The sequence below is a fragment of the Coregonus lavaretus genome, assembly GCF_964263955.1.
Source record: "Coregonus lavaretus genome assembly, chromosome: 3".
NCBI lineage: Eukaryota > Metazoa > Chordata > Actinopteri > Salmoniformes > Salmonidae > Coregonus > Coregonus lavaretus.
This window is the reverse complement of record NC_139990.1, coordinates 24,982,912-25,006,519: the sequence shown is the minus strand read 5'-3', so window position 1 is coordinate 25,006,519 and position 23,608 is coordinate 24,982,912. Positions and strand designations below refer to the sequence as shown.

The 23,608-nt window shown below is 41.9% G+C and overlaps 1 protein-coding gene across 2 annotated transcripts; it reads right to left on the bottom strand.

Annotated features, from left to right (window-relative positions):
- Positions 1 to 619: 619 nt before the first annotated feature.
- LOC311109374 (zinc fingers and homeoboxes protein 2-like) lies at positions 620 to 22,532 on the bottom strand. Of its 2 annotated transcripts, none has more exons than XM_084152227.1 (4): positions 22,410 to 22,532; positions 15,434 to 15,565; positions 2,124 to 5,141; positions 620 to 1,640 (listed from the first exon to the last, which is right to left on the bottom strand). In XM_084152227.1, the coding sequence occupies exon 3, from the start codon at positions 4,968 to 4,970 to the stop codon at positions 2,127 to 2,129; it is 2,844 nt and encodes a 947-aa protein (XP_084008353.1). In that variant the 5' UTR covers positions 4,971 to 5,141; positions 15,434 to 15,565; positions 22,410 to 22,532; the 3' UTR covers positions 620 to 1,640; positions 2,124 to 2,126. The 2 variants fall into 2 exon arrangements, with proteins under 2 accessions (XP_084008353.1, XP_084008354.1); XM_084152228.1 differs by having other exon boundaries at positions 620 to 1,447.
- Between the last annotated feature and the right edge of the window lie 1,076 nt (positions 22,533 to 23,608).

Genomic DNA, 23,608 nt, shown 5'->3' with positions numbered 1-23,608 from the left:
CAAAAAATGTTTTCCCTAGAAGTGGATGGCAAAGGCCAGAAATCACATTACTGCCTGATAGTGGCACAGGATTGAAAGCTGTTCTGAGTTATATGCATCGTTGTAGAGTAAAGGCTGAGTAGTCCCCTCTTGTGCCATGAGATTGGTGAAGTGGTCCATTTAGAGAAGCAATCTGTGTTTTGGAAATCAAATAAGCAGTCTGCAGATTAGTGCATTAGCACTAAAATAGTGCAAGTTTCCTGCAATAACAGAAAAGTCCCATATGGTCTGAAGTGGTAAAATATGGGTTATGAGTAAAGGCTTAAAATAATCCTCATTGATACAAAAGGATAGAGAACACTTCCAATATGCATGAATTACTTACCGTAATTCACACAGTATGTTTAGGTAACACTACACGGTGGAGCTTGTAACGTTACACATTTCAATGATTCTATTTGGAAATGACCAAATTAACCCCCCCCCCCCCCCCCCCCACCCCCACCCCCACCCAAGTACTCACAGGATTTGGCTCAAGATTCGAGTTTACCTGACCTTAGAAAGGTTTCTTCACAATACATTGCATCCAAGTCACCTCATGACATGCTGCATACATGGGACAAAGAGTAAACACAGTGCGTTACCTTTAAAAAGGCTCTGTTTTATTAGATTACAGCAGACATCAACTGGTTTTGAAAAGAGTAAGCAGGATCTTGGTATAAGTACAGTATTTATTGATATATGTCTTGACCATGACACTACGGCAGAAGCGGTACATAAAGAGCTTGTATTGGTTTGTTTCTAATGTTGGAATGGAACTAGCACTACTTCTATTAAGTCAACATGTACGTACGTATAAAGGCTATTACAGATTTGTATGTTCATTTGCAGGACAACAAATAAATCAAATAGAGAAAGATTAGAATATGATGCAGGGAGCATGATTCTGGATTTGTTTCAATGTGATTATTTCTTTCTGGTTTTGCCACTGACCGTTCTTTTTCTCTAACAAACAACCACAACATCACTTGGTCAAACAAGCATGTTCCTTACCAGAGTGCAGGTTGGCTTTGAGTCCAGGGAGTACAATAGAACTTCAGAACAGTAAATAGCTTGATTTGATATAAGTCCATCTGACAGGAGGGAACTGCAACGGAAGTTCAGCATTGGAAAACTGACTGAAGTATTGCCAACGGTTGTAGTGGTTCATGGTGTTTCATTACAAAATGTAGGACAGACCACTAAGACCAGCTGGAGCGGAAAAAAAGGGGCAAGTTGCTCCCATTATAAAATGTAACAAAATTCCCCCAAAATTGTACAAATCTGTAGCAACACAGAAAAAATATATTTACAAGAACCCTTTTTTTAAAAGTGTAATAATGCAGCAAATCCAGCTTTGGCACTCAACGATCACCTCCTGGTCAGTGCTTCAGGCACACATTCAGTGCACTGTGCCTTCTACTTCATCCTAAAATCACACACAACATTACCACCATGTTTTTGAAAACGTTCTACAAAGTTAACTCAACCTTGAGGAAATGTTGGGCACAAACTGGGATGGAACAAGCAAGAAATAATTTGTTCAGAAAATACAATATTCAATAATTAAACTCTTTCCTTTTCAGCTCCTGTGTGCAACTGACAGTGGCAATTGTTCTCACCTACAAGGAAGAAAAATGGTCCCGTCATTAAATTTTACACAATTGGAATAACACTTTCACAAGAGCCCTGATAATTCCCAAAAGGGATTAAAAAGCTATTCTACTGCCAACAGTCAGGGCTCTCAGTGCCTTGGTCCCATTAGTAACTAGGACACGTTGTGAAATGCAGCTACTATGGTAAAAAAACATGCCCTATTCTAGTGGCGGCAGGTAGCCTAGCGGTTAAGAGGTTGGGCCAGTAACCGAAAGGTTGCTGGTTTGAATCCCGAGCTGTCTAGGTGATAAATCTGTTGATGTGCCCTTGAGCAAGGCACTTAACCCTAATTGTTCCTGTAAGTCGCTCTGGATAAGAGCATCTGCTAAATGACTAAAATGTAAATGTCTACAAAACTTGTGACTACTCCCAGAAATCTAGTCGTAATAGATTGATTTCTATGTTTTGGGAATGTTATTTAATCAATCAAGTTTGATACACTTTCTTACCCTTTATCCAGTCACCCTTCCAGAAGCATCCTCCATCACCCGGTCTTTGTCCGAGACCAGCTCCTTAGCACCCATGTGTGCATCCACCCCCTTGGTTTCCTCCATCCAGCTCCCGAACCCCTCTCGAGAGCCTCCATTTTGGCCACCATTCCGTCTGATATCAGATGTGTTTTGTCTCAATTTGCTGGCAAACCATTCCTTGATCTCTTGGCTGCTAAGACTGGCATGTTTCGTTAGCCTCCCTATATCTTCCACCTTCGGGGCCTTTACTTCCTGGTAGTGCTGGATTATGCTGAAAGCATTCTCTGTGTTCAGTAGCACCCCCTCACCATTTTGCCCACTGCTGTTCAGTTTATGGAAAAACTCCATCCACTCCAAGGTCCCACTCTTCAGGGCTGACCTGCTGTCCTTGAACCAGCGGACGATTTCTGTGCGAGCCAGGCCTGTCTGGGCCTCAAGCTGATTGTATTCTTCAGGGGAAGGCCACCGAGTTTGTGCAAAAACATCCTTGAGAAGCGCCAAGGATTTGCCGTCTAGAGGCACTGAGCAAGTGGTGGTGGGGGCAATGATGGCAAGGGGAGAGCTTCTTGGATGGCCACCTTGCTTGTGCACACTATTTAGCGGTCTGTGTTGTTGCTGCCACTTATCAATGTTCAGTCTCTTTGAGCCCATTGAATTTAGAAGAGCTTGTTCAAGGTTGTCACGCAGCGCCCGGCGCTCTGAAAACCAGCTGTCAATTTCCTCCCGCGATAGTCGGGTTGCAGTCACTAGATTGTCAACGTCATTGTATGTCGGAAAGCTGTTTCTCTGGAAGTTCTCTTCTAAAATCTTCAGCTGCTCAGAGGTCTTCCCTTTCATTCTCTCCAAGAGTGGAAATTGAGTCTGAACTGATTTTTGCTGCTCTGGTTTCGATGCAAGCTCATTGTCCAACTGTAGAATGCCGTTGTGTGCATGAGGCCCTTGGTCATGAACCCACTTTGCATCCCCATGAGAGACACCATTGGCTTCCCCAAGAGGGGTGAGCACTTTGTTCTCTGAGAGACGTCCTCTGACATATCCGGCCTTCATCTCTGTTATTTGCGCTTTTGTTTTCTTGCTGTCTTGGGAAAAGCTAGGGAGTTGGAACGGGCCCTTGAGGGGAGTCCACACTGACTGGATTATTGTTGGCCTCCTCACTTGAGGGGCAATGAGAGGGGGTGAGGTTGGTAACTTTAAGTCTGAAGCCAATAGAGAGTGGGTGATTGGAAGCTTGTCTTTGGAAACTAATGGAGGAGGCAGCATGTAACTCTTGAATTGAGGGGTGACTATAGGGGATACAATAGGTCTCTTCATCTTGGGGAAGACTGGAGAAGGTGCCATTGGCAGCTTGTTTTTGGGGTTCACAAGTGGAGTTGCCAAGGGCAGTTTTCCTTTAGAAGCCATGAGAGGTGCTGCCGAGGACCTCTTCATCTCCGAGGCGATAATAGGAAGTGCTACAGATCTCTTCAATTCTGGGGGCACTGGGGGTGGGGCCATGGGAAGTCTCTCTTTTTGTGGAACTGGAGGAGGGGCCATTAGTATCTTCTCTTTTGGGTCTTCTGCAGGGGCCGCCATGGGGCGCTTTAATTCTGGGGCGAATGAAGGAGTTGTCAGGGGTCGCTTGAGAGGTTGCACATAACTGGCTACAGTCACTGCAACAGGAGCATAGGTCATGGTTGATCCATTAGCAATACTTGTCAGTAATAGATTAGACTGCCCAAAGCTAGTCTGAATAAGGGGCTGAGTGGCTTTGGCAGGCTGAGAGATTGGGGTAGGCAGAATGGTGAAGGTCTGATGTATGGGTGGGATGGAGCCATTGAACATTTTCTTCCTAGCTTCCTCGACTTCCTCTGGTGACCAGGTGATGCCTTGCTTTAGCCGTTGGGTAGTGAACCACACCTTTATTTGCTCCTCTGGGTGCTTGGACGCAGCAGTGAGCCAGGACAGCTCAGCATGGGTTGGGTAAGGGAATTTATTAAAAGATGTCATTAGAGTTGTGCTATTGTCCAGTGAAGGATTATATTTGGTGGAGTTCAGAGGAACAGCAATTGTTGGTACAGAACAGAAGTTGGGTGGTCTTTGGAGCAATGGCATTACATACGAGAGCCCTTGAATGATCGTTGGTTCAGGGATGATCATTGTGCCATTTATGTTCACAGCTGTGATTTGATCTTTTGGGATAAGGTTTTCCAACCTCTTCTCCAAATCATTCCCTTGGTAGAGGGACTGTATGTTGTCCATTTTTGGCTTTCCAATCTTCACCGTAGTTGGTTTGTTCGGTGGAAAAGTGACAAAGCTGTTACCACCTTGTCCGTCTACAGTATCGCAGACAACTGAATTGGTCTTTCCTTCGATTGTCTGCTCCAAGATAGTCTGGTTATTTACTTTTACACTCTTGAACTTGAAGTTGGTCTCTCCAGGGTGTTGGGTCTCATTGTGGTCTGTAAGAGAGTCAAACTTTTTGGTGTTGAAGTTGCACACGGCACACAGGTAGAGGGGGTTGAGTATGACATTGGGGTGACTGGAGTCTACGTGCTCTTTGAAGTCATTCAGGTTCTGGGTGGAGAAAGGACAGTACTTGCACTCATAACCTCCATGCTGCCTCAGCTGGGGCATAGGATCAGCTACCGCCACAACCTTTGCTTCAATCTCACTTTCTAGATCTTCTATGGTGTCTTGTAATGTATGGTCTTGATTTTCCACAGACGCTGAAGACCCATTTTTGGTCACATTGGCAGTGGACACTTCCATTTCTTCAGAGTCATCCTGCTCTATCATGTCACTAACCCGGATCATGCAGGGGGTGGAGGATTTCCTGCGACTGGACATTGCTGGTGACTGATGTGGGATGTTATTTGGGTCAGGGGGAGGGTAAGTCTCCAGTGTTTGAAGAAGACCCTGCTCCTCTACTGTCCTGGATCTGCAGTGGTGTCTCCTGCTGACTGTGGATGTCAGCTCCCGTGTGCGGCTTCATGAGAGTTCATCACAGATGGCATTCACCTGGAACAAAAGGGGACAATAGGAAATGTTAAAGGCAGTTGAAAAAAAGCTGAGGGATGGGGCTGGAGAAATGTAACCACTCTCAAACTCATAGACAGAGCTATGGATGCAAGTAATGACCATCCATAATATCAAAATGATCATTTTAAACATGTTTTGAGGCTATAGTGTTTGTTCACATTTATTTTGTTTACAAACAATGGAGTAAAACAAGGTTATATTTTGGGTTCTGATGGGGTACAACAGTTAAACTATGTTCATGAGCCATTTCTAAGTTATATTCTTCAAGAATCAATGGGTATATATAATTAAAGTCCAAAAATGTATGTAGCAACTGCAGATTGACCCTTTAACTGACATCACCTTTTATTTTCACTCTTGTAAAACTAGTCCAAAACTACAGCTGTACCACCTAATCTATAAATTCTACATATAAATGAAATATCTACAGAGAGTGGGCCTAAACTGCAGTGCTGATGTGTGACTTTCAATACAAAGTTTAAATTCAAAGAATATCCTTGTATCCTTTTATGGTAGACTCTCCTGACATTCACACAAACTCAAAAGCGGATACGTTTTTGAGTGCCGAAAGAGAGTCTCATTCAGGCATTCTGAAGCGTAACATGTATGCCAATGTGAGCACAAAGAAGAAGATAAACTAGGCCATGGCCTGAGTGTGAGTGAGACTGTTGTGATGGGGGAGGAAGGAAGGGAGAGAAAATCTCTAAGACATATGATAACCTATTTATCTAATAATGACAGTATTACAAATCCTAGTGTATTAGCCATTTTAAGTCATTGAACAAAACTATCACTTTAATAATTCAACTTGTATGCTACATGCAATGGTCCTACCCAAGTTAGCCTATACTAACTACATTATTACATTAATTAGGCCTAGAGTACAACAACATTGTATTACCAACAAGCTGACTTAATTGCCTCTAGCAAAATTGTGAACGTTTTAATTGTTCAGGTTAATAGACAAAAGTATAATTATGATGCTGTGTCAGTATGCTTTTATCAATTGCACACCTAAGTCAGTCTGACAAACTTTACATCTAGTTTTAAATACTCTGAACTGAAATGTAAGACCCCTAGAACTTTCAACACCAGTCTGAAAGTAGCACGACTATGCTTTGTAGGAAAACTACCATATATATATATTCATTAGCACCATGAGACGCATGACTAAAACCATTGATCAATCATTCATTATCCACACAGGGCCTGAAACAGTAAATAGCCTAAAGACGCATGACACACCAAGATAGGACCATATGACTGCCTTCCTGAAGTTTGCATACAGTATTGACTATTCATGTGACACAGAAAAACACGGCATGTTTTTCAAGCGAAACTGACAGATATGGGCCAATATTCAGCAATCAAATAAATATTGTTAATTGTAAAAAGCTCGGCAAGTGTCCTCAGCTCTATGTCTGTCAATATGCTGGACTGCAGGGATTATGTTTACTTGCGAATGTAACATGCCAGGCATCTCTTGTCACGTCTACCTAAACAACACAATCTAAGGCATGACCACAAAAGATTCTCCTTAAAATATGGAAGATTGTTCAAACACACTTGCCTCACAAATATTATTCAGCCTCATCAAGGGCACGCTCAAGTCTACCCAAACTTGAATTGTCATGTCCATATCGCCCAGAACTGAATAATGAACTAAAAGATTCATAAATAATTATTATATCAGTCCTCCCTCCTAAATGAAATAGATTCAGTGGCTCCTTATTAAAAATGGAGAAAAAAAATTAAGACTGCCTTCATTGCCATGGTGTCACTATGGCAACAGCCGAGACAGTGAGGTGCCTTTCTGCTACCTCACCGCTGCATATTAACGATTTCTTCTCACAGGTGCTAATTAGGCGAGGAGAGCTGCGGTCGAGCGGAGCTGGGGCCAGCCACAGTGAACAGTGTGTGGCGAAGGGTCCTCAGCGAACCCCGTCGGGACGATCCATTCCGGCTGATCTGTGACGCTCGCCTGGGCAGGCCTTCGCCACGCCACGGAGGCGGCAGGGCTGGGCTGATCAAACATGCATGAGCCTGTCTGTCTCGTGTCCTCTGGTAACTCTCAACGCGCCAGTCAGCCATGGGGGACATAAGCCAGCCTCCAGACTGCCTGGGATATGACTTAAACCTCATCTGTGCATACTGGCCGATTAACTCACTTCATAAATGGTGGCAACACTGACTGCCTAAAATCAGGGCAAGACAAATCCCCCTAAAATCTGGGCAAGACAATTCCCTCTAAAGAAGACTGACAGTGACATATGCCAGGGATGTTCAGGGATCTATACAGTGCAAAAGACTAGTGCTGAAGATTTCTAAAAGGTGCATTGAACTCCTCCGGTGCCAGTTGAGAGAACAAACGCAATGCATCATTGTGGATGATCAATGTCCTTTACAGCCAGAGCAGACTGGGTAAAACCCCAGAGGCAGCCTCTACTGAGTCATATACACGCAGCCCTGCCCTGCGGTCAGCTCTCTCCATCACAACAGAGAAAGAGAAAACAGAGAGAAAGTAAGAGGGGAGAGAGAAAAACAAGAAAAAAGACTGGCCGAGTCAGACTGAACATGTCATGTAGGGCTCAAACAAATTTGACAAGTGGATAATGGCATTTTTGATCGACTGTAGGCTAATTAGGAACACAAAAGGAACTTCCTAGTTACTATAAAACTATGATTATCAACACCAGTAAGAGTAAGGATTCATGTAGGATTTAGGCTACACCTCCTAAAGACAACGAGGCATAATTTGTTCTCTGAAATGAATGCAGGTTTTCATTCAGAGACAACGTTCTTAGTTGTCCTCGAAAGCTCAGAGAGCCGAGTAAATTCAGCATCATGCAATCCAAACAAGCAGTTCTAGAAAGGATTGTGTTGTTTTCTTTTCCCCCTGTAGAGTCATTTCCATATCAAAAGGTGGTGACTGACTGACATTTAATATCAAATAGTCCACTGCACTGAGGAAACGTTGCATGTGTCTGATTTCAAAAGCATGTTAAGTCCAAGCTCATCGGCTAAATCTTGCTCTATTTGGTTAAACGTTTTAAGAACTGCATCGCCAGTGAGAGGAGACTAAACCCAAATAACAGAGCAGCTCATCTCAATGAGACAGACGAATGTGAATGAGCACAGAATTAATTTAATACCTTATCAGTTCTGCATGGAGACAACAGAGGTAAATGCATTAGTCCCCCTTTGGTGTTTCGTAAGTCAGTGTAGCCTTATTTAAGTGGTTAGACAGTTACCTTCTAGGGGAAGAGCTCATGGGAAGTTATGCACTGTGCTGTTGTTTTTGGCAACATAGGTCGGGTTTAATATCTTCACACAGTGTAGAACTGTGCAATATATACAGATTCTCACAAACCCAAAGTGCTACGAGTCAATAAATACAACAAAAAACACACACAACAAATGATACAAAACAAATGCAGTCATTCAATGCACACCACACAAATATATAGTGTAGGCTATTCCATACTATTATATAGGGACGTAATAAAAAACAGTCTTTCCCCATAGCTATATAAATGTTAGGGAAAAGTCGGTGGCAGCATCAGTGTGCAAGGGCTATTCCAAACAACTCTTACGATGATCAATCGTTACGCTCAGATTGATGCCCCTGAAACTTTGATGGCAGATTTGGGTCCAGGCTACTGGGGTGAATTCTCCTCAGACGGCCATGGGACTGGCATGTTGCTATGGAAACTGCCAAACCGGAGATAAGAGTAATTCAATCTCCTCCAAGACCTTTTGATGGGAAATGTTTCGCTCCGTTTGAATTCAGAGATGCGAGGGCCTTCTTTTTCAAACTTTTGAAGGACATTCATATATATTTTAGTTCAGCGTATAATGGTCTAATTTTTGGGCAACAATAATTTGGTGACTAATATTCCTATTTCTTCTTGTCCTTCGTCGTGATTATTCATGTTTATTCTCCTGCAAATGTCTCAAACTGATGTTTGAATCTGTCTCTTAGTTCATGAAAACATCTCTAAACTTGGTCTTTGAAATAAACTACAAACTAAACCACTGAGACAAACACAAGAACAGACAAAGGATTAGAAGTGTGTTTTTAGGCAGGATCCCGTCCCGCCCACCTGTGAATAAAAGGGATGAGACCACATGACATCCACAGGGTCTGCTGTTCTCCGAGAACGGAGGACTCCATCTTGTCTGCGAACTCCACACATTAAAGACATTTATTTCAAAAACGTCAGCCAAGCAGGGAAATAGTTTGGCTGCACATCCTGTGCTGCTTGTTTAAGCTCCGATCTGGAAAACTGATTTTTTTTTTCATGCTTTCCTCCTTACACCCCTGCAGACAAAGAAACCATTGATCCTTACATTGTGGTAAAGCAGGGTTTGTGGTCACTCTAAACAATGGCAAAAACGCAGGAAACCGTTTTCTGCTGACCACTGACCTGCGGATGAAAGGCTAAAACGTCAAGCGACTCAAAATAAACGTTGGAGCTCGCTTATGAAAAGTTATGAAACAATACATTAGCCCATTAAAGTGTGATGCTGTAATCTGTGGTGGAGAAAGCATTCATTTGTAAGTGTAAACAGACTGGGAAAAGGGCTACGTAGAGGACAGGAGCACGTGTGTGTGTGTGTGTGTGTGTGTGTGTGTGTGTGTGTGTGTGTGTGAGTGAGAGAGCTGGAAGGGGTGTGTGCTGAATAACTCTGTGTGGTGGCCAGCTGCTTCTCTACATGGGGGGATGTCCAGCAGGAACTGGATCCAGTGGAGCGGCAGACTCCCATGGCTTCTTTCCCAGAGAGTTTAGAGGCGAAGCAACGTTGATGGATCCGAGGGTGTGTCTGGGGGGAGAGAGAAGGGGAGCCGAGAAGGGGGTCTGATGGAGACAAGGGGGAAGGAGTGGGCTGAGTTTTCGGCTGTTGTTCGACAGCAAATACGTATATTTTGCCAGACACATGGTCTAGGGAACAAAACGGTATCCGAACTCGTAGTTCAAATGGGGACAACAGATTCTTCAGGCAGGCCTAAATGTTTATCTTTTTGTCTTTAGACACATTAAAGAGACTGTAGTCAGTCTAAAATATAATGTCCATCCAACAATGTATGCATGTAGGATACATGTGAGATCAAGTCACAAACACTGTCCATGCACAAGTGAGACAGCAGACGTAAGTGAATAATGAGAGCAGCCAAAAATATGGCTAAACATTGGCAAACAAAGTATGGAGGAGAGCGGAATTAAGCCTCCCATGAACCAAGGACAAGCACACAGGTGAGACTCAAGGAGAAGCACGACATAGATCACTTGATGACACAGAACCGATTGGGGAAAGCATCAAGGTGTGCTTGTCATCTTGTTAAAGTGAGAAGGGAAAATGTTTCACTGCAGGTATGTTTATATACACTGTGTGTACAAAACATTATGAACACCTGCTCTTTCCATAACTGACTGACCAGGTGAAAGCTATGATCCCTTTTTGATGTCACTTCAAATCAGTGTAGATGAAGGGGAGGAGATAGGTTAAAGAAGGATTTTAAAACCTTGATACAATTGAGACATAGATTGTGTATGTGTGTCATTCAGAGGGTGAATGGGCAAGACAAAATATTTAAGTGACTTTGAATGGGTTATGGTAGTAGGTGCCAGGCGTACAGGTTTGTGTCAAGAACTACAACGCAGCTGGGTTTTTCAAGCTCAACAATTTCCTGTGTGTATCAACAACGGTCCACCACCCAAAGGACATCCAGCCAACTTGACACAACTGTGGGAAGCATTGGAGTCAACATGGGCCAGCATCCCTGTGGAACGCTTTCGACACCTTGTAGAGTCCATGCCCCGACGAATTGAGGCTGTTCTGAGGGCAAAAGAGGGGGAGGGTGCAACTCAATATTAAGAGGTGTTCTTAATGTGTTGTACACAAGTATGAATAAATATATACAGTACCAGTCAAAAGTTTGGACACACCTACTCATTCAAGGGTTTTTCTTTATAATTGCCAATTTGGACTCCAGACCAAAGGACACATTTCCACATGTCTAATGTCCATTGCTCGTGTTTCTTGCAGGTCTCTTCTTCTTATTGGTGTCCTTTAGTAGTGGTTTCGTTGCAGCAATTCGACGATGAAGGCCTGATTCACACAGTCCCCTCTGAACAGTTGATGTTAAGATGTGTCTGTTACTTGAACTCTGTGAAGCATTTATTTGGGCTGCAATTTCTGAGGCTGGTAACTCTAATGAACTTATCCTCTGTAGCAGAGGTAACTCTGGGTCTTCCATTCCTGTGGCGGTCCTCATGAGAACCAGTTCCATCATAGCGCTTGATGGTTTTTGCAACTGCACTTGAAGAAACTTTCAAAGTTCTTGAAATATTCCGTATTGACTGACCTTCATGTCTTAAAGTAATGATGGACTGTCGTTTCTCTTTGCTTATTTGAGCTGTTCTTGCCATAATATGGACTTGGTCTTTTACCAAATAGGGCGATCTCCTGTATACCCCCCTACCTTGTCACAACACAACTGATTGGCTCAAACACATTAAGAAATTCCACAAATTAACTTTTAAGAAGGCACACCTGTTAATTGAAATGCATTTCAGGTGAATACCTCATGAAGCTGGTTGAGAGAATGCCAAGAGTGTGCAAAGCTGTCATCAAGGCAAAGGGTTGATAATTGAAGAACCTCAAATATATTTTGATTTGTTTAACACGTTTTTGGTTACTACATGATTCCACGTTATTTCATAGTTTTGATGTCTTCACTATTATTCTACAATGTAAAAAATTGTAAAAATAAAGAAAAACCCTTGAATGAGTAGGTGTGTCCAAACTTTTGACTGTTACTGTATATTTATTTATTTAACAGTTCCCTACATGGCTTTTAAAGTTGGTATTCTTCATGGTTGTATGCGTAGCCGGCTATTATGGCGCTTTGAGTGGGAAGGCATAAAAAAGCCCACCCCCTTGATGAATTATTAAATGTGGCCTTGATCAAGGGTACACACAGTAACTCCAGTTGCAGTAGGCAGCAGTGGGTGCTTGTCAGTGATTCGAGAGTCAACTTACCTGGTGACTCAGGACTTGGATTGATTGAATGGGAAAACGTGCTGGCATGCCAGCTGTTGAAAGACCGGAGATATGGTTCCCAAGTCTAAATATGCACCAAAATCACTGTTTTTCTGCCAGATAGGAATTATTCTATTAGCCCTGGCCGGGTAGGAGACATTACTTGGGTGAACCGCTTTAATGGCGGAGGTCGAGAAGAACTAATGTAGCGAAGTGTGAGACGGATCAAAGACGGTCACTGCGGCGTGATGACCCTTGGTGACGCGCCGTTGCACAAATAAACAAACCCCAGATGGATCTCGCTCCAACACTCAAATAAATACTGTAAAGTGTCATTTGTTATGCAGCCCATTAATTACAGTGGAATTTCAAGTGAGCGTCAAACACAATATTCACTTATCTGTACCAAAAAACATTATTTCTAGCAGATGGAAAAACATAGGCTAGATGCTATATATTGTATGCTTGTTTCCCTGAAAAAGTCTGACACATCTACAATGAATTTGAACCAGATGGAAAAAGCAAAGAGAGGTGTTGACTTTTTGGTCAATGAAGCATCTACTACACTTTTATCAATCCTGAATGAACCCTTTAAGATAACTTTGAGACAGATCCATCTTGAAAGATATTGGTGCAAAAGGTAATAATAATAATAATAATATGCCATTTAGCAGACGCTTTTATCCAAAGCGACTTACAGTCATGCGTGCATACATTTTTGTGTATGGGTGGTCCCGGGGATCGAACCCACTACCTTGGCGTTACAAGCGCCGTGCTCTACCAGCTGAGCTACAGAGGACCACAAAAGGTCATCCATTTGTGTGGTGATTACTATATACAGTATTCTGTTGGTAACACTGAAATTCCCTTTGCTGCATGTTGAACCATCTGACTAACCATCACAGGGATTTTTCTGCCATCAAAAACCTTTTCTGCCAAAAAAATAAATTTGGCCCGCCAAACAGTGTAAAAAAATAAATAAAAACACCTTAAATTTGGAGACTTGTTTATCAAGCTATTCGGCCTAGTTTTAATAGAAGTAACAGCCTGTTACTTTTTCATTGAGAAAAAAAGGTACATACTTAGCTAGCTAGGCAAATAGATGTTTTTGCAAAGTGTTTAAAATGTACAGTTGAAGTCGGAAGTTAACATACACTAAGTTGGAGTCATTAAAACTCGTTTTTCAACCACTCCACAAATTTCTTGTTAACAAACTATAGTTTTGGCAGGTCGGTTAGGACATCTACTTTGTGCATGACACAAGTCATTTTTCCAACAATTGTTTACAGACAGATTATTTCACTGTATCACAATTCCAGTGGGTCAGAAGTTTATATACACTAAATTGACTGTGCCTTTAAACAGCTTGGAAAATTCCAGAAAATGGCTTTAGAAGCTTCTGATAGGCTAATTGACATAATTTGAGTCAATTGGAGGTGTACCTGTGGATGTATTTCAAGGCCTACCTTCAAACTTGACATCATGGGAAAATCAAAAGAAATCAGCCAAGACCAAATAAAAAAAATGGTAGACCTCCACAAGTCTGGCTCATCCTTGGCAGCAATTTCCAAACGCCTGAAGGTACCACGTTCATCTGTACAAACAATAGTACGCAAGTATAAACACCATGGGACCACGCAGCCGTTTTACCACTCAGGAAGGAGACGCGTTCTGTCTCCTAGAGATGAACGTTCTTTGGTGCGAAAAGTGCAAATCAATCCCAGAACAACAGCAAAGGACCTTGTGAAGATGCTGGATGAATCAGGTACAAAAGTATCTATATCCACAGTAAAAACTATATCCGCTCCAAAACTGCCATAAAAAAGCCAGACTACGGTTTGCAACTGCACATGGGGACAAAGGTCGTACTTTTTGGAGAAATGTCCTCTGGTCTGATGAAACAAAAATGGAACTGTTTGGCCATTATGACCATTGTTATGTTTGGAGGAAAAAGGGGGTAGCTTGCAAGCCGAAGAACACCATCCCAACCGTGAAGCACGGGGGTGGCAGCATCATGCTGTGGGGGTGCTTTGCTGCAGGAGGGACTGGTGCACTTCACAAAATAAATGGCATCATGAGGAAGGAAAATTATGTGGATATATTGAGTCAGGAAGTTAAAGCTTGGTCGCAAATGGGTCTTCCAAATGGACAATGACCCCAAGCATGCTTCCAAAGTTGTGGCAAAATGGCTTAAGGACAACAAAGTCAAGGTATTGGAGTGGCCATCACAAAGCCCTGACCTCAACCCTATAGAACATTTGTGGGCAGAACTGAAAAAGCGTGTGCGAGCAAGGAGGCCTACAAACCTGACTCAGATACACCAGCTCTGTCAGGAGGAATGGGCCAAAATTTCCCCAATTTATTGTGGGAAGCTTGTGGAAGGCTACCCGAAACATTTGACCCCTAAACAATTTAAAGGTAATGCTACCAAATACTAATTGAGTGTATGTAAACTTCTGACCCACTGGGAATGTGATGAAAGAAATAAAAGCTGAAATAAATAATTCTCTCTACTATTATTCTGACATTTCACATTCTTAAAATAAAGTGGTGATCTAACTGACCTAAGACAGGGAATATTTACTAGGATTAAATGTCAGGAATTGTGAAAAACTGAGTTTAAATGTATTTGGGTAAGGTGTATGTAAACTTCCGACTTCAACTGTAAATGCAGAGAAATGTTTATCATGGGACCTACCTGTGTTAGAATGCAGTTTGATAGTTTTGTATTTTAATAAATAGCCTGCCCTACTCAAAGCATGACTGAGAAGATTAAATCAGCTAGCTAACGTTAACTATGCTAGCTAGGAAGAGTAGCAACTATGCAGCTTTGTGCTGTGCATTCTGTTGAGTTTGCTGAATGGAAAATTAAACCTTTTCAAATTTCGACAAGCTTCTGAATTGTTGCATATATTATGTTCAATATGTTTTAGATGAGCAGCTGTTCGCTTTGTTCGTATTTATAGCTATCTATTGTGATATTTACGGTATGTTGAGTGGGCTTAAAGCTGTATAGCGTGAATGTGGCTTTGCCCATACCACATCCAAGGATGTTCTAAGAATAATATAAATAGAAAATTTTCAAATCTGATGTCAACAAAAGGCAGCGCCGTCTAAAGAGGACCCTTTTGAACAAGCATAGCAATTACATAGTAGAGTTGTACCGGTTTCCCCCCTGAGCATCCCGCCCCCTCCCAAGTGTTGCCCTGTGGTGAAAGGGTACTCACTGCACTTCCGCAGTAGGGTGGTGGGGCTTCCATGGGGGGAGGCCGCCTATCTTGCTCCAGTTCCGCCTCCACTCTCTCCAGTTCCCTTTTGGTCTCTGGTCCAGCAGCACTCTGGGTAGTCTCTTCTGGAATCTGAGACGAGACAAGAATGTCAGTGGCGGGGGGGTTGGGGGGGGGGGTGACGGTGGGGGCAGCTCGGAGGCAGAGCCCAGCAAAGGCCCTGAAAACTGCACCGCTTTGTGTTTGCCTAAAAATTGAAGGTTGTTACCTTGGAAACGTGCCGAAAGAAAGAGCCGGACAGCTTTGGAAGGTTATTTGAATGACAAACACCACCTGGGATGTATCGTTTCATTGCGCTTGACTTATCAGAATTAATCACATTACGACTTGTCAATGAACGCCGTTACGAATTAAACTCATCGCCGTTACAGTTAGGCTACTTTAAAAAATGTGTGCAAGAGTGGGGTAAAACCAGGACCAGTTTATAACAAACAAACAATCAGCCCAAAGGGATGAAGATGGAATGTGTGTAAAATGGTGCTAGGCAGCAAGCCACATCTTACAAGGGGGAAACCATCTTGTTTTGCTGCTTATTTGAAGATGTAGCAAATTAACCCGAAATTACAATACACAGTGCATGTAGGCCTATGTTATAGAAAATATACCAAAAATATGTTACAGGATATCTATGGCAAAAAAAAGCATCATAACGTCTTTAACAAGACGAACACATTTACAAAATGGAGTCCTCATCCACCTAGGGCCAGGATGATACCAGTATCGCAATATTTTCTCCATGGCACGAAGCAGACCAAATTCTTTGGTCCCTAAAAAACCTTATGTATGTAAAATAAATACTTGTGACTCTGGATGACAACATAATGATTGTTTCCAACATGTTTGTTTTCAACATTAGTTTTCCTAAAGAAGTTAAATCAGCTTCTTGTTTTGTTTCCTTGCCATGATACTAACGAGTATCGCGATGCTAGTATCGTCCCGGCCTATGATCCACCCCTCATGCAGCACTTATGACGAGAGGGGCTGCGGACCATACAGTACAACCAGAGAGCCACTGAGGTCATTGCTACAGAGCACAACAACGCAGCTTTCAAGGGAGCTTAAGCCCACAGAAGTGACATCATCCATCCACCTGAAACGGCTGCTTAGTCACCAACAGCATAGCATCCACATGTGAACCGCAGCAAGTGGTTGCTACATAGAACTACCTCCTACTCACCACTCAATGTATTGATAAACGAGTAGGCCTTTTATTCAAGGTAATGTAGCTGCACTGAAATAAATGTTCTTTGGAGAATCAAAATTGAGGGCTAGGCCTGTGATAACTACCAATAAATATGATGGTCCTAACAGCCCCTCCTGTTTGCCAGAATCTACAACCCTGAAGCGAAGGTTCAGCCAAGGAGTACTTTACACCTACGCCATGTGTTTACTTTTGATGACTGTTGGAGGCAGAGTTGAAGAAAATAACAGTGTAAGGCTGTGTCCAAGCTTACGTCATTTCTGACCCTCAAATTAAGTATGTTAAAGCAATAGAGCTGCTTTTGGAGGCAAATTTTGTTGATTATGGACAACAAGCAACAGGTTCTCTTCTCTTACACTGAATCATAATGTGAAATACCAAATGATTTAGATAGCCAACTGCTGTTGAGAGATATGGCCTCAATTTTTTAAGTGTTTGTGAATTTGGCCATTTCACCATTAGGGTAACAATGAAAGTCACTGAAATAAAAATATATATTTAGCACATTGCACAATATAATTTTTTTTGGTGCTAGCAATGAATGGACTATGGTATTCAAAGCGGGTGAGTAGACCGATTATTTTTCTGTAAACAGAGGTAACTATGCAATGAATGATGTTGGTGAAGCTGCGGTAGATGACTCTACACTACAGCCTCCATGGCTACAGTAGTTAGGTCCCACATGCAGCTCTCTGGGAAGAAACAGACCCACTTGATTCAGTGAGACAACTGAATGCAAATGCATTTACTGGAGCATTAAATATATTAATCTAATGCAACATGCAGAAGTTGTCTATTCTAGATTCTACTAGCCGTAGTCTTACGAAGTATTTACAGGATAGGTCTACTACACCTTGCTTGTTAGTCTGCAGGGATGCATATTGCAAAATGGAGTAGGCTATGCGTGTTAACATCCAATTAGGCAAGCCTGGCACAGTGGAGGAGGGCAAGAACCAAGCTGCCGAATTTGAGCACTGGGCTTGTGATTTCCAGCGTTGCACATGCTCAGTTTGAGGGGGGTTAACGGAGCACATTGTTTGTATTTGCACCACATGACTTGCACAAGTGCATGCTTGCCAAGCAGCTCTCTGGAGCTCACATTAACCAATAATTATGCAAGCAGGAAATTCAAATAAGATGCAGATGAATTAATTCCTTGAGCTTTAACCAAAAATCGAGCAGTACCAGATTTTGCAGCAAAATGTTCGCTAAGGGCTAGTCTGAAGACAAAATGGAAACATCTGTTTTTCTGATAAGAATATTAGTCAGTACTTAAATCATTCAAAACTAACAAGTAACTGATCACCATAATATTAATGTTAAAACCATTAACACCCTTATCATTGGGCTTACATAATTAAGGCTACAAAACATGACATTAAACTACAACAACAACAATAATAATAATAATAATATAGACTTAAACTAGTCTCTTATCTCACCATATCTGGCCCAGGCTATAGGAGTTTTGAGCCTATTTTTAGTGACTGTAAACTGAAGTCATACAAGGGACAGGGCTACCGGTAATGCAAAGCAGGCCTTACAGATATACAACATAAAAGTAGCCTGAGCCTGACATTGTAGTGCAGGGTTCCTCAATTTGGCCCCCCGAATTTTGGAATTTTCATTGTTGGGACATAAAAGAAAACTGTAAAAACACCAGGAAATCAGCTCCAAGTGATTTTAATTTGTAAAATCTGTTCCCAAGTATTTCCACGCATAATAGAGAGACGTGATCATATACAAATGTAAGCAAGGTTGGAAATTATTATGTTTTAGTCAAATATAATCTCTGTTTGGGCTTCCTGCGGTCAATTTGCAGTCTACAAATTATTTGTAATTATGTTCCGGCCCCCCGACCATCCATTAAAGAAAATAAAAATCGTCCCGCGGTTGAATCTATACTGAACAAAAATATAAACATGCAACAATTTCAATGATTTTACTGAGTTACAGTTCATATAAGGAAATCAGTCAACTGAAATAAATTCATTAGAACCTAATCTATGGATTTCACATGACTGGGCAGGGGCGCAGCCATGGGTAGGCCTAGGAGGGCATAGGTCCACCCACTGGGGAACCAGGCCCAGCGAATCAGAATTAGTTTTTCCCCACAAAAAGGGCTTTATTACAGACAGAAATAATCCTCAGTTTCATCAGCTGGTGGCTGGTCTCAGACGAACCCACAGGTAAAGCAGCAGGATGTGGAGGTCCTTGGCTGGCGTGGTTACATGTGGTCTGCGGTTGTGAGGCCGGTTAGATGTACTGCCAAATTCTCTAAAAGACGTTGGAGGCGGCTTATGGTAGAGAAATTAACATTAAATTCTCTGGCAACATCTCTGGTGGACATTCCTGCAGTCAGCATGCCAATCGCACGCTCCCTCAAAACTTGAGACATATGTGGCATTGTATTGTGTGACAAAACTGCACATTTTTGAGTGGCCTTTTGTTGTCCCCAGCACAAGGTGCACCTGTGTAATGATCATGCTGTTTAATCAGCTTATTGATATACCACACCTGTCAGGTGGATGGATTATCTTGGCAAAGAAGAAATGCTCACTAACAGAGATGTAAACATATTTTGCACAAAATCTTAGAGAAATAAGCTTTTTGTGTGCATGGAACATTTCTGGGATCTTTTATTTCAGCTCATGAAACCAACACTTTACATGTTGTGTTTATATTTTTGATCAGTATAATTGATGATCCCTGTCGTAGTGCTTTGTTTACTTGCAAACAAGAAACCATGTTTGACCATCTCCAGCTAAACCTTCCCATTCAGTAAGCCTAATCAGTAAAGTACAATGAGCTGTGGGCATTGAACTCCACGGCCCAACCGGCCTCACAACCGCAGACCATGTGTATGGCGTCATGTTGGCGAGTGGTTTGCTGATGACAACATTGTGAACAGAGTACCCCATGGTGGCGGTGGAGTTATGGTATAGGCCGGCATAAGCTACGGACAATTAACAAAATTGCATTTTATCGATGGTAATTTTAATGCACAGAGATACCGTGACGAGATCCTGTGGACTATTCATCTGCCGCCATCACCTCATGTTTCAGCATGATAATGCACAGCCCCATGTCGCAAGGATCTGTACACAATTTCTGGAAGCTGAAAATGTCCCTGTTCTTCCATGGCCTGCATACTCACCAGACATGTTACCCATTAAGCATGTTTGGGATACTCTGGATCGACGTGTATGACAGCGTGTTCCAGTTCCCGCCAATATCCAGCAACTTTGCACAGCCATTGAAGAGGAGTGGGACAACATTCCACAGGCCACAATCAACAGCCTGATCAACTCTATGCGAAGGAGACGTGTCGCGGTGCATGAGGCAAATGGTGGTCACACCAGATACTGGCTGGCTTTCTGATCCATGCCCCTACCTTTAAAAAAAAAAAAAGTATCTGTGACCAACCGATACATATCTGTATTCCCAGTCATGTGAAATCCATAGATTAGGGCTTAATTAATTAATTTCAATTGACTGATTTCCTTATATGAACTGTAACCTGAATATGAAAGTATAACCTTTGAAATTATTGCATGTTGTTCAGTGTAATTCATAAAATTAACAAAATCCACTGAGCAAATATGTGGGCAAAAGGGCACTTTCTCATAGGAAGGCAAACAGGCAGGTGATTGAGCACTGGTTGAGCCCTCTGTGCACGTGCCTGCTCCAGTGGTGTTTTTACATATTGTATTTGTTTTAAACATGAGCTGTTTAAAAAAAGAGGAGGACCATGTCTCGCCAGTCACTGGTACAGAAACAGTTGAGAAACGCTGTACTATACTGCCAATGTTATGTCAGCACTACTGCCTGTGTCTAAAGGCAGGTGTACACTACACGATTTTGGCCACAATTTAGTTGTCCTAGACAAGTTTTTGAGATCAGAGACAAAATCCCCATGTCGTTGCCTACTTGGGGCGTGCGGCCGTCACCGACGCTTGTTTAATGTGAGTGGGTCAAAGACTCAGTGTGAGATGTGCAATGACACGTTTTGAGAATGGTGATCAGCAATAGCCAATGAGAGCTCGCCAGAGAGAATAAGCGAGTGAGATGATGTTTTGCATCACCCAGAATGTGTAGACTCGAGCAGGAGCGATGACTACTACTAGTATGCGTTTGTACTTGCCTTTAACCAAAGCTTCAAATCGTTACAGCTCTGAAGTTCACCAGCAATGTTATTCAATTCAAAATGTTGGCTAAATATTTCAACTCTGTATGGCAAGCATGAATGTCTGACAAAGTTTGAGGCTGCTTTGTACCACAGCTCCTAGCTATGTTAAAGCTAATCACATCATTGTTTTCGCGAGACAGCATGGTTTCGAGAATCCTCACGACCAAATGAAGAATCTTGTAGTGTGTGACCACCATCTGTGCCACATCGTTTAGTGTGCGCACCACTACGATGGCAACACACAAAAACTACAGAAAATATGGTTGTTTAATGTGAGAGGCTCAGCGATGTTAGGATTTTGAAAGTCGTGTAGTGTCCACCAGGCTTAAGTAGGGTGTGTAGGGTCAGGGTCTATGTGTGGGGATGTGGTGTGTGTGTGTATGGCTGGTAGCCCGCCAGGGGGGTGGTGTAGTGAGTTGGCAGTGCACACTGTCATGTAGGCTGGTGTGGAAAAAATGCCAGGGCCGAATTCTTGTCCCAGTCCGCCACTGTTGGTGGAACTTACCACACTGCTGTCACCAGGCAGCATAGCTGCGCGCTGCCAGTGTGCCACCACCAATCCATACCGCGGAAGGCGACACCTCATTTTACCCATCTGCCTGGCTGGCTAACTGCTGTAGCCAGGCTACTAGCAAGCTAGTTTCAACCAGCTACGCGACAAATAAAAACCAAAGCTATATAGCTAGCTAGCAGCAGCAAGTAACATTTACAATAACTAATTAGCTAGTTACCTAATGCAAATTATACCTCTTGTTACACAGGTATTTTGTGAAATTTAACTAACGAATGCACTTCGTGACAATAAAGGAAGACAAAATATTCACATAGTTAGGTACTGTACGTGTAGCTGGTGACAATAGTAAGGTAATGGCTGGGCAGTCTAATATGTAGGAAGATTCACGTTACTGTCCTATAGCTAGCTAGCTACTATAGTATAAACCCAAACTAGTCAACAAGCTCGGAGGCCAAATCTTAAAATAATGATAGGACTATTTAACTAGCTAGCTATGTAAACATAGACACTCTATAGCTAACTAGTTCGGAAGCAGTGTTGAAGCACGAGTCTTTATTTAGCACGTTTTCAAACTTCAGAAGTGAGCTGGGTCGCGAGCTAGCAAACTAGCTAGCAAGCTAGGTGACACGGCAAGCTAAATGTCTAGCACCGATACATTCTGGTGCCCACTTCAAATGGGCACAAAAAAGTTAAAACGCCAAACTAAAAACATGTACTTAATTCTAAATTGTTCAATATTTATCTAAACGACAAGTTAATGTATGTAGTTGAAGGGTAAACTAGACTTTAAGGTTTTCTTGGCATGATTTGATGGCAAGGAGATTCTAATTCAAGTGTGACAGCGCGCGAGTAGTGATGAAAGGGACGTCGCTAGCATAACCACACGAGCTGGCCAAACCAGGCGGCTAGTCTCGCTTGCTACCAAACCGGTTATAACTTCATCTTTGCAATTTATTTGACCAATATTCTTCACAATTCTTGAAAAATTATATGTTTAATATAGTATTCTTACCTGCCTAGAGCCTTTTGGTGCTGGGACGATAAGCTAGCAGTAAAATTCCCAATTATAAGTAGTCTGTGGTAACGCGCATATACCTCTGTTAATTCTAAAGATTCTGGCATAACCTAAAGACAACAGTAGAAAAAAAAAGTCATCGTTCATAGGGATCTACGACAAAAACCACATGATGTTTTACGTCAGCATATATTTGCATACGACGCCAAAAATATGTTTCAGTCAAGTGCCATGAAAATGTACTTCAAAGTTAGATATGGCAATATACATTTGCCAATTGAAGACAACAAAAATGGACAAAATGTGTGAATTCCTCTGGTGAGCGGATTATATTCGAATGCATGTTCAAACATAGACCATACTACGTATAGAATAACTTAGTGTGTATACCATAACCTACATAAGAAATAAAATATAAAATGTCAAATCTACGCTGAAATACACATTCTGAATTCAAGTCATTTTCACATTTCCTCCATTGATTGGTTATATCCAATAAATCTTCACGAATCATGTTTTACTCAGTGGATTCTATGGGTATAGACAGTGCCAAAACCCAGTTAATTCATAATGTAGACTACCATGCATTGAAATAAGATATAGCAAAAATAAATATAAGGCAGACTAGACTATTTAGGCATAATATGAATATTATAAACCTAGCATTAACAATATTATGGGACATCAATCACATTATAGATATGTTATATTAAATGTATAGACCTAATATGGAAAATTGATTGGCAGGCATGGTCATCAATGCAATTTACTTTGATGGGAGAAAGGCATCAGCCTATAGCTCAGTGTATCTCAAAGTTTTAACAATATAATTTTACAATTTCTATTGTCTGTGAACTTAATGACATGACAAAATTCAACATAATAATGAAACATCACTGTATCCACTGTCCAGCTCTAGTGAAAACATGACTGACAGCGACATCTTCTGTCCATATGGAGAACAGCAAGCAAGATGTATGTACATATATACAGTACACACAGCCAAGTCTAGGGATTCCACCATACCATAATATTTTAACTCTTAAAATGCCTATTTTGATTTGAACAAATTGAAGAGGAGCATGTAGCTGCCTGTCACTGATGATTAGGCATTGATACTACAATAGGGAATGTGACAAAAATGTTACAACCCTTAGAACACCTACACCTGCTGCACACCTATACAGTCAGTCTTA

Coding starts and splice junctions, on each gene's coding strand:
- LOC311109374 (XM_084152227.1), bottom strand. CDS start 4,970: ATGTCCAGTCGCAGGAAATCCTCCACCCCCTGCATGATCCGGGTTAGT.